This window comes from Spinacia oleracea, chromosome 1, assembly GCF_020520425.1.
Source record: "Spinacia oleracea cultivar Varoflay chromosome 1, BTI_SOV_V1, whole genome shotgun sequence".
NCBI lineage: Eukaryota > Viridiplantae > Streptophyta > Magnoliopsida > Caryophyllales > Amaranthaceae > Spinacia > Spinacia oleracea.
Window position 1 is genome coordinate 133,963,706 of NC_079487.1, and position 18,311 is coordinate 133,982,016.

Here is an 18,311-nt window from a genome sequence, read left to right on the forward strand (position 1 = left end):
CGATCGTAGCTATGGTGAAATGAAGTTTTTATTTGATTCGATTGTTATGTATTTGTTAGATTTAAATCTTTATATAGATGTCGTATGACTTTTTATCAATGAATTAATTTGTTTATAAAAAAAAAAAAGTAGTCCATAATATTAAAGAAATATGAAAATCAAATAATTGCAATTAAAAGACAAATCCGTAATAATACGGAATTGAAGATCTCTTTTTTGTTTTACCTTTTGACCAGTGGGCTTGTCCGGTCCATATAGACAACCACTATTTTAGTATTCTTTCTTCACTTAAGAACGCAAGAATTTTGAAGCATGTCCATACACTAAAGATTAAGGCACAATATGGATGGCATAAAGGTTGAGAATGCAATCCTAAAGTACTTGGTTTTTAGCGCAAATTTTTATATATAACCGGTTATATTAACTAAAACAATTTTTTAGTTTATTGTTTCAAATGAGTAAATAGGTCTTGATGGTACCTTGTAAGGTACAACCGGTTATACGGTGAACATTCTCATTTTTAAGTGTCTTTTGCAAACTATCTGCAAATATGATACCTAAAAATGACCAATTCCTAAAATACGTTGTTTTTACGAATACTTTCCTACATAATGTTCATATTAGCATGAAAAGCGAGTCTTTTTAAAAGAGTCAATAGTAAATTGCAATTTTTCAATTTGCGGTTTTCTAGACTGATAAAAACTACTGTAATGTTTCTCAGAAAACCGAAAACAAAAACGATAACATGCCGACCATAGATTGGGGATATTAGTATTAACGGGTTAATTTTCCCATGTGATTTTAGGTGAATTGATACAAAAAAATGTTGACGTGGGTGGTATATAAGATTTTTTGTTGTATAAGAAACGTATTTGAATATTGTGCATCTTTTAGCATTATATCTGGGGAAAAGGAAATCAATCCTCTTTTACTATTGAAGATTGAGACTTCTATGTTACAGTACCTCTTTTGCTGTTTAACATATGTTACACTGTTATAGTTCACCTCACTAGTTACTGGTTTCTAACTTCTATTTTGTAGTATCTCACTTTGTTGTCTCCTCCTTTTGTTCTTTGGAATATTAAAAAGGCTTTACATAATGAGAAGATTAGCAACACAAATATGCCTCTTTACTTTTTGTCTAGAAAAGCTCAAACTCATTTTAACTTATTTCAGCAAAAATAAGTTCAGATAAGTCCAGTTCATCAAAAATAAAGTTTTCAAACAATTTGTATACACAAATAAGTGTTTTTCAACAAAAATAAGTTTAAATAAGTAACGAGCAAATAATCTAAAGCAAAAGGTTCTAACTACAGTACTGCTACTGAGTTTTTTAATGGAGTACATATATACCTTACCCTTTGTGGGATGAAATGGTACATTAAAAGCCCCAATTATCTTATTTGATCTTTCACATTGCCCTCCAAAACAGCAACCCAACTCAGTTAGAACAAGCAGAGATCACCCTATATGTGATTTGCAGTACTCGGCGCATACTCGGCCAATGGCCTTGAACTACCTGTACGGTGAAAGCTTCCGCCCAGGCAACGTAGATTCTTCAGAAACAGACATCCTCATCAAGAACATCCTGATTACGCATGATCCAGATGGACGCGAACTTGATTCTGAGATGTTGCTTCGAGTTATTGAAACTATCATGCACCAGACTACTGCATCACAGGTATACTGCATTACTCTTTTTCTTTGAAGCTCTTTCCTTAATTATGTGATTACATGAACTACACCTGCTTTTGTCCCTTTGTTTTAGTTTAACTCAACTTGCTGCAAAACATATTGTGCAAATGCAAACTCCAAAAAAGTGTAAAATGTAACCTATGTTGTTACATTTCCTCTGTTCAAACAGATCACACACAAAGGGCGAGATTGGCTCAATAGAACAACATTTGTGATTGATTGATAGTAGTATTGTACTATGGCTGCTAATTAACTTAGCCTGGTGTTGTGGGCAGGTCTTTGTTCAGGAACAGGATCCCATTGATATGAGAAGCATAGTTGAGGAATCACAAGATGTATTAGAAAACCCGATATTTCAGATATCAAACGAGGTTTTTCTCTTCATGAACACATCCCCTTTTCGGGATAAAGATGGCCGTGGGGCGGGCCCAACCTGCACTGTGACGGGTCGGGCCGGCTGAAAAGTTCAAAACAGGGTCCATGCCCACGGGCTGTCATGCCGGGCCGGGACGTCGTGCCTAAGCCTAATTTTACTAAATTTAGTGTGTTTTGTTGTGCCGTGTCGCGTTGTGCCTTGTCGTGTTTTTTTCAAAAAATACGGTCTAGGCCTGGCCCACGACTTTGTGCTCGTGCCAGGACGTTTTTTCGTGTCAGGTCGGGTCTCAGGCCGGCCCACGACCATCTTTACCTTCACTCCATCCCCCACCCCCGTTAAAAAAAATTATCTTTACTACTTCATACGTCTCAAAATGAACTTTACACTTGTTTCCGCTTAAGGGTGTTGCAAAAAGAACTATACGCGTCCTTTCAAACTTTTCCCTTTACTCTCCCCATCCTATATATCTTTCCCTCTAAACCAAAACATTTTCTTCATTTTGTTTTCTCTCTACAAACTTCCAATCTTTTATTTTATTTAACAACTATTCTTAGGAGTTGTTTGGTTTGGTGTTAGTTGTTTTCGTGGAAAACGATTTTTCCATTTTCAATCATTTTACGTTGTTTGGATTGACAAGGAATGAAAAACAATTTTCCATGACTCTATCAAAGGTGGAAGAACCTTTTTCATTTGACAGGAAGGAAAACCACTTTTTCACTTTTCCTCCTTACCACCCTCTTCCTTCTTCCCACCAATCTCCTCCTGTTTTCCTTCTTCTATGAATTTTCTTGTAAGGAACCAAACAAAGGAAAACTAGTTTCAGTTTGAAATTGTATTTTTCCATTGGAAAATCACTGGAAATGTTTTACACCAAACCAAATGGACCGTTAACGTCCGCATCAATCCCTAGTGTGAAGTTCATTTTGTGAAAGAGGTAGTAGTATTAGTATACAAGTTAATGAATAGTGTTATTCGGGTGATTAACGTTCTGAATGTACAATAATGACAGATGCTATGCAAGTGTTATGGAGATGAAAATGTGCATGAAAGTACACTAAGTGTGTTTCACTTACTTGGGAGCTATAGATGGGATGATAAACTGCTTCTAGCTCTTTCAGCTTTTGCGACAGTCTTTGGCGAACACTGGGTCATACTGCAATCACAGAGCCAGAACTCGTTAGCTGCATCGATTGCATTACTCAAAAAAATTCCAGACAGAAACATATTTGAGACTATCTTTGTAGCACTAACCACATTAGTTAAAACTATGGTAGAAATCATTAGGATTGTTTCACAATTTGAAGATTTACCAATAACCCATGTAGAGTTGCAGGATGGGACTGTCACAGCTACAAAATCGTTAATATATGTTGCTGCTTATTGGATAATCAGGAGTATTTTGGTTAGCATTACTCTCGTTACAAATTTGAGAGCCATTGAAGATGAGCAAGTGCACCCTCTTTCCTTTCAGTTATGCAGTTCGTATTCATTTCTACCACTGCTTCAACAGTTTTTAAGTTTTACAACAATAATATGCAATAGGAAAAATTGTTTTTACCACCTAAACAATCAAAAAATGGTTTTTTACCACCTAAAAAACTAAAACTTGTATTTAACTCCTTTTTCTTACCCTACTTCATTCTCTTCCATGAATTCACATAATTTTTTCTCCTATTAATTCACAAAATTGACAAAATTCAATGGCAGTAAAGAGAGGAGGGTGAAGGGGTTAAACAAAAGTGCAGACTGCAGATGGAGTGTAAAAAAATGGAGGGAAATTGAATTAGTGAGCCCCACATAACAGTTTCATCCGTTTTTTTGTTTTCAGGTGGTAAAAAACAAGTTTTAACATTTTTTTCTAGATGGTAAAATACAAGTTTTAATTTTTAAGGTGGTAACAAACAATTCATCCTATGCAGTATGCAAAATAAAATTTCCATGCCATGTTACCTTTAAGAAAGAAAACTGACTGTCAAACCTGATTTTGGACTCTAGGGATCCATATTCAATATCAAGTGCTGTATGGGAGATTGTCAGTTTAAGAAGCAAGATTAATGGTATCGGCACTCAACTTAGAACACAGGTAGAAGCCTGCAAGCAACAGACAGGTATGATCAGTAGAATATATTCAGTAAGAAATACTTCATCTGTCAACAAAACTAATTATCACATTTATAGTGAATTTGAACTAGTACTTTTATCTGACGACTATACCTGGCTCAAAATGCAGAGCAGAAGATGCAGAAGAAGCTTGTGAATCTATTCAAGGAGCCACAGATTGACAACCAAGGAATTCTTAGGATGTTGTTTGGTCTGAGGAATGACTTCCCATTAAAGCAATCATCCAAGCAAGCAAAGGTTTCCTGACTCTAATTCATCTAAATTCAGAAAAGATGGATACCTTTTTTTCACTTCAATTTGTTAATGAACTATATTCTATGCTATCTTAGGCCAATTCATCAGGAATATTTGACCAAATAAGATTTAACATATTAGATGCATGTCCTATACGAATAACCATGCATGCAGACACACCAGCCTGCTCCAGTACTGACAGGACTAAGTACGCTGTACGCGTGAACTTCTGAACTGGATCCATCAATCTGATTTTATAACATCACTCATCCAAATTAGCATCAAGAGTAAATTCCACGAAATGCGGTTCAAAAACACCATATTAGTTTCTTAAGAAAAGAAATTAAGAAATAGTTCAAACTTTTCATGATAAGGTTGGGAATTGGGATTCATGGTCTTCCTATACAATACAATTGTAGTTAACTAGTTAGGGTGCGTTCTATTCACCTAATTTCACTTATTTTTTCTGAAAATGTCTAATCTGAACTTATTTTAGTTATAACTTGTACTTGGTCAATCCTTATTTTTCCCGAACTTATCTTATCTGAACTTATTTTTGCTGAAATAAGTGGAAATAAGGTGAACAGAATAGAGCCTTAGTTGTCAAACCTGGTATTCAGCAGTTTATGAGACATCAGAGTTTCTCTCTGCAATGATTTTAACAGGAGTTTTCCTTGTGACAGGTTGGAATCTCCTCACTGAAGAACAAGGTGGTTGTCCTGTTGATTTCAAAACCAGAACTGCTTCCTGTAGATGAATTGTTTTCACTGGTTCACCAGACATACGATCACCCTCTTCACGGTAAGGTAGATAGAAGCTATGATATCTTGTGGATCCCCATCTCAACTTCCGGAAAATGGAGCAACAATGAAGTAACAATCTTCAATCTTTTATCAAACTCCTTGCCGTGGTACTCAATTCGACAACCATGGTCACTCAGCTCAACAACGATTAACTATGCAAAAAAGGAGTGGGAATTCGATGAAAATCCCAGTATGGTTGTATTGGACCCTACAGGAACAGTTACCAATATAAATGCAGATGATATGATATGGATTTGGGGTGCCAAAGCATACCCTTTCTCAGCTTCAAGAGAAAAGGAGATGTGGAGAACAGAAAAATGGAATATGAGACTCTTACTTGACACTATCGACCCCTCGTTCCCCATGTCGGTATGATCTTTGTTCTGCTCCCTCTGTCCCAAATTATTTGCCCCAGTTTACTTTGACCACCAGTATTTTTAACTACATGTTAGTAAAACTTATAAAATGTTAATATTTTGAAAATATATATTAAGATGAAACCAACAACATATTACATGCTAACGTTTGTTTTCATATACTAGAAATAAAATATGGTCAAGGTTAATTGTGTGAATACTGGGTAGTTCAAAAAGTGAAAATGGTGCAAGTAATTTGGGACGGATGGAGTAACATTTTAAAATCTGCTCTGTTGTAGTTGCAATAAACTTATGCAAACTGATCATGATCTCACAATAATGTCAGGTAGAAGAAGGAAGAACACTTTGCATATATGGAAGCAGTAAACTTGAGTGGGTAAGAAAGTTCAGCGCAGAAATTAAAGACCTTCAAAGCTTAGGTGCACAACTTGAGGTGGTTTATGTTGGCAAAAAAGATCAAAGTGTACTAGTAAGAAACATAGTCTCTTCCATAGAGAAAGAGAAGCTAAGTCACTCTCTTTCTTTGACTAAGATATCTTTATTTTGGAAGCGCCTTGAAAGTATCAGACGGTCAATACTCAGGCTTGAACAGACAACTGACACTGATCATATTCTAAGAGAGGTAATAGCATTGCTAGATGATAAAGACGAAGATTGGATGATATTTGGAAGAAGTTCTTCAACAAATATTGTAAAGCTTAGTGGTAACGAATGGACCGAGTTCTTGAGTAAACGCGCATTATGGGAAAAACTTATGCCAGATATTGGTTTGGAAGATGCAATCAGGCTTTCTCTGGAACCTCAATTAACTGAGCCATGCTCGCACTCAAGAGTCACTCGATACAATAGAGAGCTAATGAAAGAGACTGTAATTTGTGAAAAGTGTAAGCGTCCCATGGAGAAGTTTATCATCTATGAAGTGGTGTAGGTTTTTGGGATAAGAGAGACTGACTTTTTAACTGTTGTGGGAGCAAGAATATTTGAAAAAACCTCCTTGTGTTTAGGAAAGATAAAGCTAATAAATTCCAAGCTAATAAACTCCTTGTGTTTTTTCTCTGAACTTTTAATCTAATGTCCCAAGCATAAATTAAAATAAGCTATTAAATTCCTCTTCGCGTTGTTTTGAGATTTTTTCAATTCAGTGTCCTACAAAATAAATATTACAAAATTTCCATTGCAAATAGAAATATGGCTAACGAACTCGGTAAAAGAAATCATCCCTCAAATTCAATCAAGGCATAGCTCCAATACGCAATAAATTAGCTACAGACACTTAGGCTCCATTTGGTTTGGTGTAAAACGTTTTCAGTGTAAAATGATTTTACATAAATGATTTTACATGGAAAACATTTTCCAAGGGAAAATACAATTCCAAACTAGTTTTCCTTTGTTTGGTACCGTAAAAGAAAATGGGAGAAGATGGTGAAAGATTGAGGGGAAGAAAGGAGAGGGAAGTAAGGGGGAAAGAAGGACAAGTGGTTTCCCTCCCTTTCAAATGCAAAAGGGTTTTCCACCTTTGAGGGAGTTATGGAAAATTGTTTTCCATCCCTTGCCCAACCAAACAACGTAAAATGATTGAAAATGGGAAAATCGTTTTCCATGAAAACGTTTTACGCCCTACCAAACGGAGCCTTAGTTATACGTACAACATACCAGCTGGTGATTTTCTGGATGTTGTAGACAGCACAGGCAAGGTATTCCTACTCAGAAACTGAGCTGAGGCTTTCAGGCTTCATCTGCCTCTCTTCAGTTCTTCTAACCTGTTGCTTCAACAAATTGGTGATCTTGGCATCAGTAGTGAATCAGTGATTGGTGCATGAAACTACATGACAAACATGCTTATTGATACACATTGCTCATTATTACTAATCGTAATCAAATTGGTTCCAGATCATGTCAAACTTGATCAGCAATAATTGAAAAACATTGTTGTCTGTCTCACGTACATCTTAACTTATACCAGTACATCTTCAGATTAAGTAACATACCTATAAACACTAGCAAAGCATGTAATAAGGGCACGATGTAATAAAATTAAAAGGCCTCGAACTGTAAATATAGCTCAACAACTACCTTACATAGTTAAGGTTTGAATTAAGTCTGTTTTAGCTTAAAGGTAGTATTACTCAGATTGATATTGTATATTAGCTACATCCAAACATTTTCAAACAATCACTTATTTGGGCAAAGAAAATATGATTTTGCTCAATAATCAAGTATGAGGATTTAATAAAGAAATAAGACCCTCTCTTCACTCCAGGTATGTTATATGATAGAAAAATCACGCTGAACGAATTTTTAATCCACTTCATCTGATCTCAAGTAAATAACTCGCAGCATAACTAGAAACATTTTTGGTGTGCCTTAAATATACAGGGATATTTTGGGTTTAAAATGCAACTACAAAAAAACCTTCCTGCGGTTTACTCTTCCTAGCAAAATCTTTTCAAAATTGTAGGTAAAATATCACCACCAAATAAAACTTGGGTTAATATCTTTCGAAGATAGATCCCTCTGAATATTTAACACTGTCATTGGGAAAGCCTCAAACCAAATACCGGCTGTACAATAAATTTTTCCAAATAAAGTCTGACATTGGTTATAGAACAATATAAGCATGTTGAAAATGCAGTTTGATAGATGAAAATACTAATACAGTATTCTTATGCAAAGCGGACTTTCAGGTGTCACAGTTAGAAGCATAAAACACTAACTTTAGAGATTGATACTCAGGAAATCTCTTTTCAGCTTCTGCCATAACCTAATTTAATATAGTAAACAAAAGTAATTCCCTATTCTTGTGTACTAATCGTAATCAAAAGCATGTTTTCGGGACAATTCATCTCCAGAAGAGGAAACAGTTGCCTTTAGATATAAAAGTGTCATATTACAGTTACAGTAAGATGGTTGTTAATCAAATAACTTTTCAGAACTTAGAAAGACTACTGAATATTTCAGTAAGTGCAATTATTTAACAAATACAAACAAAAAGAAAAACTGAGACTTCAAGAAGACGGAACAATCTCTCTTATGCAGTAATAGTACCAAAACCATTCGAGTTTCCTAGTATGAGAATCTTCAGACTATCTTTATTTAAAGCAAGGACAACTTACCTTGTTAGATGATCAAAAGTTTTGACCCTAGTACAAGCAAGGTAGTAGGTTCATTCGACCTTTATTCCAATATCTAACAATCGGATGAAACTATATAAGCTATACAAGGATTAAAAATAAAATAAGAAGGTCTTAGATTAAATTCCACAATTTGAACTTAAACAATGACAAATGCTACTTTACCTGGCAGGAAACAACGATTCAGGGGAGATCATCATTTGTTCTCAGCTTCTGATGATACGACAGTGTTAAACCAACTTCGAGCCACACATGCCCCTGATGGCCGTGACATTGATGTCAAACCTCTATTTCACATCATTGAGGACATCTTTTACCGTGCTGCACCCACCATTCCTGGCTCTACTCAGGTACAGAATCCCCTAATAATATATGCAACTCCAAAATAAATATATAGTTTGCCATATGCATAAAGTTGGCTGCCTTAATTACATATAGAGTTTTTTGCAATTAACTAACAGGGAGCTCAAGCACACCTGGATGCTTTCGATGACAAGGCGTTTCAGGCTGGATATGGAGAGATGATAGAGCTATTGGCACACACGATAAACAAAATCTCTAACGAGGTTAGTTAGAATCTCAGAAGCTATTTACTACAAAAGAAAAAAAAAAAGAAAAAAAGCTAACCAACTAGCAGATATAGAGGCTCCATGATTAAATTCGCTACAGAATGCAACATGGATCTCTGCTTTGTCTAATCCAGATCAATTCGATTTCAGAAAAAGACACAAACTTGCAACGACATTAAGACTCCGTTTGGCAGGGTGTAAAACATTTTCATGGAAAACGATTTTTCCCTTTTCAATTATTTTACCTTTCCTCTTTCCTCCTTACCTCCTTCAATTCTCCTTTCTTCCCCTCAATCATCACCATCTTCTCCCATTTTCTTTTAAGGAACCAAACAAAGGAAAACTAGTTTGGAATTGTATTTTTTCCCATGGAAAATCATTTTGCACTGAAAACGTTTTACACCAAACCAAACGGAGCCTAAAGTAACCACTTTTTGGCTCTTGTAAGGAAAACTGGAATGCTTTCATGATACTAGTTTTACCAAACACAAACACCAAACCATGAGGACTACTAACCTGATAGTAATTTTTATTGTAGATAACTTGCAAGTGTTCTGTAAGTGGAGATGCACATGCAACAACTCTATCAATTTTCAACACAGTCTCAAACTACTCTTGGGATGCAAAAGTTGCCCTCGCTCTTGCAGCCTTTGCGGTGTATTACGGTGAATTCTGGTTGGTTGCGCAACTCTACACAGTAAACCCATTGGCAAAGTCTGTTGCGATCCTTAAACAACTTCCCGAGATAATGGAACACTCAGAATCCCTCAACCCTAAGTTTGAAGCAATTGGCAACTTAATTAAAGCTATGGTAAATGTAACCAAATGTATCGTAGAATTCAAGGAGCTCCCACCTCAGTACATAGCTGCACATACAGCAGTGTATGACACCGCTGATGCTTTGATCCCAACAGCTGCTTATTGGATCATCCGGAGTATATTGGCCTGTGCATTACAAATTGCAGGTCTAATAAGCATGAGTTATGAGTACGTTATCCTCTTTATAACTATCAACAAATCATGCTTTGCATATTCTGTGAGCTTTTTACCAAAAGGCACATGCAGGTTAATATGAGGAAACCTACCATATTATCACCAAAAGAAGAAAATTTCAAGTCATAATGTCAACTAAGAACCATCATCGAAAATCTATGAAGAGAACTATACATATGAAACTAGACATGATATAACAAGTGCTAAACCAGTAAAGCAGATATTTGAAGTCATAACAACATTTTGTTATCTGAAATCATGCTTGACAATTTTATTTTAGGATAAATTGTTTTATACCACCTACAAAAATCGAAAATTTTGTGTTTTACCACCTAAAAAACTAAAACTTGTATATTACCACCTAAAAAGAATATTAAAACTTGTTTTTTACCACCTGAAAATGGAAAAATAGATGAAACCGTTATTTTATGTGCTTTTGTCTTTCACCTTGAAATTTCACAAGCAGTAAATATGGTTAAATGATGCTTGGGGTGCGATCAGGTATATATCGTCAACAACAGAGGCTTGGGAGCTCTCGAGCTTGGCTCATAAGATCAGCAGCATATATGAACATCTAAGAAAGCAGCTAGATCTCTGTTACCAACACATTGGTAAGCCAAAATGCCCAAAACCCCTGTATGTATTGAAACAATCACACGGAACTTTACATACTACACAAGACAATACCATATAACTATTATACATGTATTCTGCACGACTAATTAATATTCCTTACGCAATGCAGATGAAAAGAGACATATAGAAGCATACCAGTTGCTTGTTCGCGCATTTGAGACACCCCACCTTGACAACATGAAAATTCTAAGGCTTTTGATTCATTCTGAAGACGATCAGCTGTCCCTCTTCCATGGTTCTGCAAAAAAAAGGGTTTGCTTACTGGTTTCCTCTGCTCCAATCTGTTGTTTCTCTAACTTTGTTTTACAAAAATAGTATGCACAAGATTGAGAAGTTAATGATTAAGGTTAGTATGCCAAAAAGTTTTAACTTAGCATTGATTTCTACACATACATATACAGGTAAACATAGATGTACTGAGGAGAAGAAATGTTCTACTACTAATTTCAGACCTCGACATTTCTCATGAAGAACTTTCAATTCTTGATCAAATGTACCAAGAATCAAGGCATCAACCAGAAAGGATGGAAAGTCAATATGAAGTAGTGTGGCTCCCGGTAATCGACAAATCTGTTCCTTGGACTGAAGAAAAACAAAAAGAGTTTGAGGCTTTACAATCAATGATGCCATGGTACTCTGTGTATCACCCTTCATTGCTTAAACCAGCAGTAATTAGGTACATAAAGGAGGTGTGGAACTTCAACAAGAAGCCTATGCTTGTTGTTCTTGATCCACAAGGTCGAGTTACAAACCCCAATGCTCTTCACATGATGTGGATTTGGGGGAGTTTGGCATTTCCTTTCACTAGTGCAAGGGAAGAAGCTCTTTGGAGAGAAGAGACTTGGAGACTCGACTTGTTAGCAGAAACCATTGAGCCATTGATCTTCCAATGGGTATGTTAGTCCTTATTTCTTCCCTTTTCCTAATCCTTTATCATTGTTCTTGATGTTGCACACTTCATAGTTCTATATGGCTTGCACACCAAACAAAATTAATATTCATTGGATGAAAAAGAATGAAGAATTGATGTTAGTCGTCAACTGTGAATCTGTGAACTGTCAAAATTCGACCCGAAAATACTGGGTCTTGAACAAGATTTTGTGACCCGTAACCCAATTTTATCCGAACCCAAGAAACCTAAAAAGTAATGGGTCAAAACACGACGGAACCCATTTTTTACCCGGCCGATTGAAGATCGTTGTATTTATAGTAATAAATGAGATTATTAGGAATATTAAGCATATTAAACACGTTGTTGTTACTATTCTTGGGTGTGCTATGATTTTAATTTAAATTATACACCATCTTATGGTTGAATTTAACTAAATATAAATTTGTGTAGGAAAAATTGTTAATTTGTGCCTCATATTTATTACCTAAATTAATGAAAATATAATACGGATTTTAAAATCTCTAAACCAGTTAGGTCAAACCAAACCCGAATGTTCTGGGTCTTGAACAAACATTTGTAAACCCGAACTCGAAAACAAATTTTTTACTACCGACCCGACCTACCCGTGATAGGTCTAAGGGCATCTGGCATCAACAGCGAGACTAGTAAAATTTTTGTAATCAACTCATGATTGTTACTTTTTTTTTATTACAGATGCAAGAAGGGAAATATATTTGTTTGTACGGAGGAGAAGACCTAGACTGGATACAGAAATTCACCACCAAACTACACGATACAGCACTCGCCGCCAACATCCCCCTCGAGATGCTATACGTTGGTAAAAGCAACCTCAAAGAAAAGATTCGTAAGATAAACAATGCGATAGTTGCACAGGGGTTAAGCCACGTACTACCTGACGTAACTCTAGTATGGTACTTCTGGGTTCGGCTCCAGAGCATGTGGCACTCCAAAATGCAGCACGGAAGAACTGTAGAGAATGACCCCATAATGCAAGAGATAGTAACAATGATGAGCTTTGATGCAGGTGAACAAGGGTGGGCTATGATTAGTAGGGGTTCAACAGAGATGACTAAAGCAAAGGGTGAGACTTTATTGACATGTTTAGAGGATTTTGATGAATGGAAAGAAGATGTCAAAGTGAAAGGATTTGTGCAAGCAATAATTGATTATTTGCAGAAGCTTCATACACCACATCATTGTAACCGTCTTATATTGCCTGGTACAACTGGAAGTATTCCAGATAAGGTATTTTGTGCGGAGTGCGGGCGTACTATGGAGAAGTTTATCATGTATCGTTGTTGCACTGACTAGGAAATCTCGAGTAAAAATTCAAACAGAAACAGAAGCTTAGGTGTTGTTTGGTTGACATGAGAAACAATGGGAAGTGTAACTTCCTAGGAAGTGGAAGGTTGTAGTGTTGTTTGGTTTGCAAAAACATGGGAAGTCACACTTCCTAGGAAGTTCTACTTCTCCCAAAATGGAGAAAGTCGCTTACCATGGGAAGTTATTTTCCATGTTCAACCAAACAACATTTCTTACTTCCTAGGAAATGTTAATACATGGGCAATTCCTCTTCCTGAGAACTTTTACTTCTTATGTTCAACCCAACGTTACCTAAGTTCAATAATTAGTTTACTTATTTATTTAACCAAATCACCCCTTGGTTTGATATTGTAATACAGTTTGGAATAGCTTTAATGTTTATTATTGTTCTAATACAATTGATTTAGTTAAATGCAACATACCGAGTACTTCATAGTCAGTTGCAAAAGGTAATTATTTATGTCAGGTTCTCAATGGTTTATAATGGATTCTTGGAACAAAACTTAAAATTCCCGGTGTGATGGTTGATCTGCCTAGCTTGTTTAACCGATACATGGATTAAATCTATCTTTATATAATAGGTTCATTTGAATTGTTATTCTAACAACTCCACAAAAATCTTCTCATCAGACCAGTAAAAACAGTACGGAGTAAGAATTTTTAAAACAATTTAACTGTGAGCTTATGTAACTTTTGTTTTCTCATCAGGTCCAAAATCTAGCTCCCTTTTAACCGATAAATCAGGGTCTATCTAGTAAGTATACACGGAGTATTTATCTACAGTCAGCCTGTATCGTTGCACTAACGAAGTGAGAATTAAGCTCGCCATTGGCTTCTACAGCTAGAAAAACAAAATCAAGGCATGGCTATTGATTTCCTATTTTCCTGCTATAAATGTATGTAACTGTGAGTTTATGTATCTTTTGTTTTTCTTTGTACATTTTTAATTACCCCTTCAACGGTTCAACCAGACGTTGTTGTCAAATCCAGTGTAAAGGTCAGCTTCAGATCAAGTTTAGTAAGGTCAAGATTAGTAAGGTCAAGTTTAGTGAGGTTAACTTCAGATCAGGTTTAATAAGGTTGAGTTCAGTCATGTGATAATTATTGTCGAATCTAGTGTGCAGGTCGGCTTCATATCAGGTTTAGTAAGATCGAGTTAATCAAATCGACCCAAATCAGGTTTAGTATGGTTGAGTTAGTCAGTTGGATCATTTCAAGTTAATTCATGTTAAATCTTTGTGCCTGTGGTGATAAAGGCTTAGTAAGGTAAGGTCGAGTTTAATCAGGTCGACCCAGATAAGGTTAAATTAGGTCAGATCATTGTTGTCAAATCTAGTGTGCAGGTCGGTTAAAATAGGTCAGATCTAGTGTCAAATCTACCAACTCCACAAAAATCTTCTCATCAGACCAGTAAAACAGTAAGAATTTTTCAAACAATTTAACTGTGAGCTTATGTATCTTTTGTTTTCTCATCAGGTCCAAAATCCAGCTCCCTTTTAACAGATAAATCAGGTTCTATCTAGTAATTATATACGGAGTACTTATCTACAGTCAGCCTGTATCGTTGCATTAACAAAGTGACAATTAAGCTCGCCATTGGCTTCTACAGCTAGAAAAAAATAATCCTATGTATCTTTTGTTTTTTTTTTACATTTTCAATTACCACTTCAACCAAGTTGGTGTCAAATCAAGTGTGCAGGTCAGCTTCAGATCAGGTTTGGTAAGGTCAAGTTTAGTCAGGTCAACTTCAGATTAGGTTTAACATGGTTGAGTTTTGTCAGCTCAGATAATTGTTGTCCAACCTTTATTTGATTCGATTTGTTATGCATTTGTTCAGTACGGTTGAGTTAATCAGGTCAACTCAGATCAGGTTTAGTACGGTCCAGTACTCGAGTTAGTCAGTCGGATCATTTCAAGGTAATTCATGTTAAATCTCTGTGCCCATGGTGATCAAGGTTTAGTAAAGTCGAGTTTAGTCGGATCAACTCATATAAGGTTTAACAAGCTCAGGGTTCAGTCAGGTCAGATCATTGTTATCAAATCAAGAGTGCAGGTCAGTTTCAGATCAGGTTGAGTTTAGTCGGGTCTATATAAAGATGGACGTGGGCGGGGATTCGGCCCGAGCCCACTGTTATATGGGCCTAACGGGGCCGTGCCGAACAATTTAATACAAGGCCATTGGCGGACCCAATAGAGTCGTGCTTTTCCAAAATATTAAGGCCCAAGCCCGGCCACGACTTCAGGTCGGGCTTTTTCGTGCTCGGATCCGGCTTTTTCATGTCAGGTCGAGTCATTCGGGCCGGGGCGGTTACAGACATCCATAGGTCTATACCTGTTCAATGGGCCGGGTCAGGTCGGGCTTTTTCGTGCTCGGATCCGGCTTTTTCATGTCAGGTCGAGTCATTCGGGCCGGGCCGGTTACAGCCATCTATAGGTCTATACCTGTTCAATGGGCCGGGGGTAGAGTCGGGCCGATAGCTTGGGGGGCTGAACAGAGCTAAACTAGACTATGTGATAGGGTGGGCCGGGTTTTAGCCCGTGTCATGTCAGCTTCTATAGATCGACAAGCTGGCCCGATCTGATCCAAAAAAGTAAATTTCAGTCCGCAAAACCCGAAACAAATTTATGATTTTGGACAAGATTTTTTATGTTAAATTCCGTCCCAGCAAGAGGGTATACAGGTCTGATCAATTCAAGTTAATTCATGTTAAACCTCTTGTGCCCATGGTGATCAACGCATAGTTCGAATCAGTTCAGATTAGGTCACTGTCATAGTATATTCCAATTGATATCATATAATCATTCTTTCATCCAAATTCGACAATGTCCAATTCATATAAAATATTTATAAACTTCAAATCATTTTCATGGAAAAAAGTCAATGACAAATTCAAAATTCCTCTTTCGGAAACCTAATTTATGCATTTTAATTGTCCAGAATCTACACATTCATGTTAAATCTTAATGCCGCCATTAGCAACTTTCACATTAACATATAAACACTTGATCAAAAGATGGATTTAACGATTCAATCTAAAGAATTAAAACGGTAGATTAAAAAAATACCAGATTTTCGTCAAATCAGGAAAATCTGAATGAATTCGCTCTCGTATTCAACTCATCCTACAGGAAGAAAGAGAGGAGATTCAAACAAGGAATTCCAGATTTTCAATAATCAAACCCTAATTTTATTCCAAAAAAGTTTATTAATTGAGGAGATCGAAAATGTACCAGCTGACAGGTAACGCGATGAAAGTAAAGGAGACTAATTGATTAATCCATTCATCGTGCTGTTTAAAACTGGCATTTTGTTTTTAATTTATGCTTCGGAAACTAGAACACTTCTCATTTACCAAGAGAGAGTTCACCATATGAAGCAACAAACAAATCAAATCAAAATTGAAATCACAGAAATTAAGGGATTTTCAGATGTTACAATTAGGAACTTCATATGCGAACTACGAATTGACTAATTGGGATCGCAGTTGCAAAAAAAGATTGAGAAAATCAGATTGAAGTTATAATTGCAGAAATATTGTTGTATGCTCCCCTTGACACGTTCATCGGAATTGAGATTTAGCCGATTAACGCAACGCCTCCGAAAGCAAGAATTATAAAAGACAATTGGTTTAACAGAAAAATTTGCAGAAATTTAAATCGAGATTGGAGAAAGAGGAAATTAAATGACAGAAGTTAGAAGATGATTCTGGGGAGGGGGGATTAGGGTTTCTTCAGAGGGGCGAAGACGACGACTGAGATGAAGAAAACAAAGATTGCTGTGACGTTTTATAAAAGAGGGTGAGGGTTGGAGCCTTGGAGGAGGACGTAGGGATATTTTATACGGGCCTCCTCTTTAGTTTAGCACGGCCCAAATACGGGGATTAGGTTAAGGGGAATTTTATCGGCAAATTTTACAAATTGTTTTTTACCACCTACAAAAATTGAAAAATTGTTTTTTACCACCTAAAAAATTAAAACTTGTATTTTACCACCTAAAAAATAATTAAAACTTGTTTTTTACCACCTAAAAAACAAAAAAATATATGAAACCTCGTATGGCTAGTTGGCTACCTAATTCAAACTTCCTCCAATTTTATACATTCCTTGTGTGATTTTCTTTAACTCTTTCCCTCTTCGCTCATTACTTTCATTAAATTTTGTCAAATTTTGTAAATTAATGGTGGTGAAAAATTATGTAAATTAATAGAAAATAAGGAAACGGGGGAAGAAAATAGAGTTAAATACATGAAATCGTGGAAAAATAAAACATATTAGAAGTATTGCCGTTATTGTGACCCCCTACATAACATTTTCATTTATTTTTCCATTTTTCAGGTGGTAAAATACAATTTTTAAATTTTTTTTAGGTGGTAAAATACAAGTTTTAGTTTTTCAGGTGGTAAAAAACAATTTTTCGATTTTTTTAGGTGGTAAAAAATAATTTATCCGCAAATTTATTTTTTTAATTAGGCAAGAAGAAAAAAAATGCACTAGGAGACACTCCTCACGAGAGGCACTCTTAATGAATCAGAAGAAATGATAGAAAATGAATTAGAGTTATTATAAATAACAATATCTAAGCTAGTAGAAACAAGATGTCTAACATTAGCGATCTAATCTGTTGCTCTATTTGCTTCTCTGTAGACGTGTCTGATTTTCCGATTGCTGAAGGAATTAAGGAGAATTCGAATATCAGTATAATGTGATCAATTTGCCAAGGAGAGGACCAAGTACCAAGCACTGCATTTATTACTAAGAGGTTATCACCTTCGATGAAATACTCATATCGCGAGCAAGGACGATGCCAAGGTGGAGAGTTGTGGCTTATGCGATGAACGAGGAAGTAAGCGCAAGCTTTATGAGGTTGACGATTGGAGTTGCGGATGATACTCCTGCTGCTGCGGAATTATGACATACCGAACTATCGAAGTTGGGTTTGGAGAAATTAGGAGGAGGGCCCTCCCATGCTACTGAGATGAAGTGGGGGTTATAGGGAGGATGAACTTATCGCCAAATTGTATACACTGAAATGAACTAGCAAATTAGAGCCACAGCGTACAATAAGAGAAACTTTTTTTTTATTTTGCTTTGGTATGGATGTAAAATTACGGATTATTCTTTATTCAAGCAAAACTTGTAT

At 36.2% G+C, this 18,311-nt stretch overlaps 2 protein-coding genes, 1 long non-coding RNA gene and 1 other non-coding gene across 18 annotated transcripts; 2 read left to right on the forward strand and 2 right to left on the reverse strand.

The window, feature by feature from the left end:
• Positions 1 to 1,205: 1,205 nt before the first annotated feature.
• Positions 1,206 to 16,966, reverse strand: LOC110793509 (uncharacterized). 14 transcript variants are annotated; one of them, XR_008921800.1, is made up of 14 exons: positions 16,403 to 16,966; positions 16,238 to 16,294; positions 11,071 to 11,173; positions 10,161 to 10,251; positions 9,823 to 10,079; positions 9,214 to 9,295; positions 8,903 to 9,099; positions 8,720 to 8,792; positions 7,260 to 7,366; positions 5,567 to 5,670; positions 4,286 to 5,437; positions 3,382 to 4,162; positions 3,145 to 3,224; positions 1,206 to 1,670 (listed from the first exon to the last, which is right to left on the reverse strand). It is a non-coding gene; the product is annotated as an uncharacterized lncRNA (long non-coding RNA). The 14 variants fall into 14 exon arrangements; XR_008921799.1 differs by having other exon boundaries at positions 1,206 to 1,745; positions 5,036 to 5,437; positions 9,214 to 9,267; positions 16,403 to 16,960; XR_002534695.2 differs by having other exon boundaries at positions 1,206 to 1,745; positions 3,145 to 4,162; positions 4,286 to 4,440; ... (1 more) ...; positions 9,214 to 9,267; positions 16,403 to 16,960.
• On the forward strand, positions 1,505 to 6,719 carry LOC110793501 (protein SIEVE ELEMENT OCCLUSION C). Of its 2 annotated transcripts, none has more exons than XM_021998384.2 (7): positions 1,505 to 1,681; positions 1,971 to 2,066; positions 3,081 to 3,541; positions 4,067 to 4,179; positions 4,302 to 4,429; positions 5,110 to 5,598; positions 5,932 to 6,719. In XM_021998384.2, exons 1-7 carry the CDS (start codon positions 1,505 to 1,507, stop codon positions 6,532 to 6,534), a joined length of 2,067 nt encoding a protein of 688 aa, XP_021854076.1. In that variant the 3' UTR covers positions 6,535 to 6,719. The 2 variants fall into 2 exon arrangements, with proteins under 2 accessions (XP_021854076.1, XP_056685945.1); XM_056829967.1 differs by having other exon boundaries at positions 1,631 to 1,681; positions 1,971 to 3,005.
• On the forward strand, positions 8,833 to 13,569 carry LOC110793491 (protein SIEVE ELEMENT OCCLUSION B-like). Its single transcript, XM_021998373.2, has 7 exons — positions 8,833 to 9,087; positions 9,199 to 9,303; positions 9,845 to 10,293; positions 10,801 to 10,910; positions 11,045 to 11,187; positions 11,337 to 11,828; positions 12,542 to 13,569. The coding sequence occupies exons 1-7, from the start codon at positions 8,884 to 8,886 to the stop codon at positions 13,157 to 13,159; spliced, it is 2,121 nt and encodes a 706-aa protein (XP_021854065.1). The 5' UTR covers positions 8,833 to 8,883; the 3' UTR covers positions 13,160 to 13,569.
• Positions 16,395 to 16,552, reverse strand: LOC130466684 (small nucleolar RNA snoR137). Its single transcript, XR_008926853.1, has one exon. It is a non-coding gene; the product is annotated as a small nucleolar RNA snoR137 (small nucleolar RNA).
• Positions 16,967 to 18,311: the final 1,345 nt, after the last annotated feature.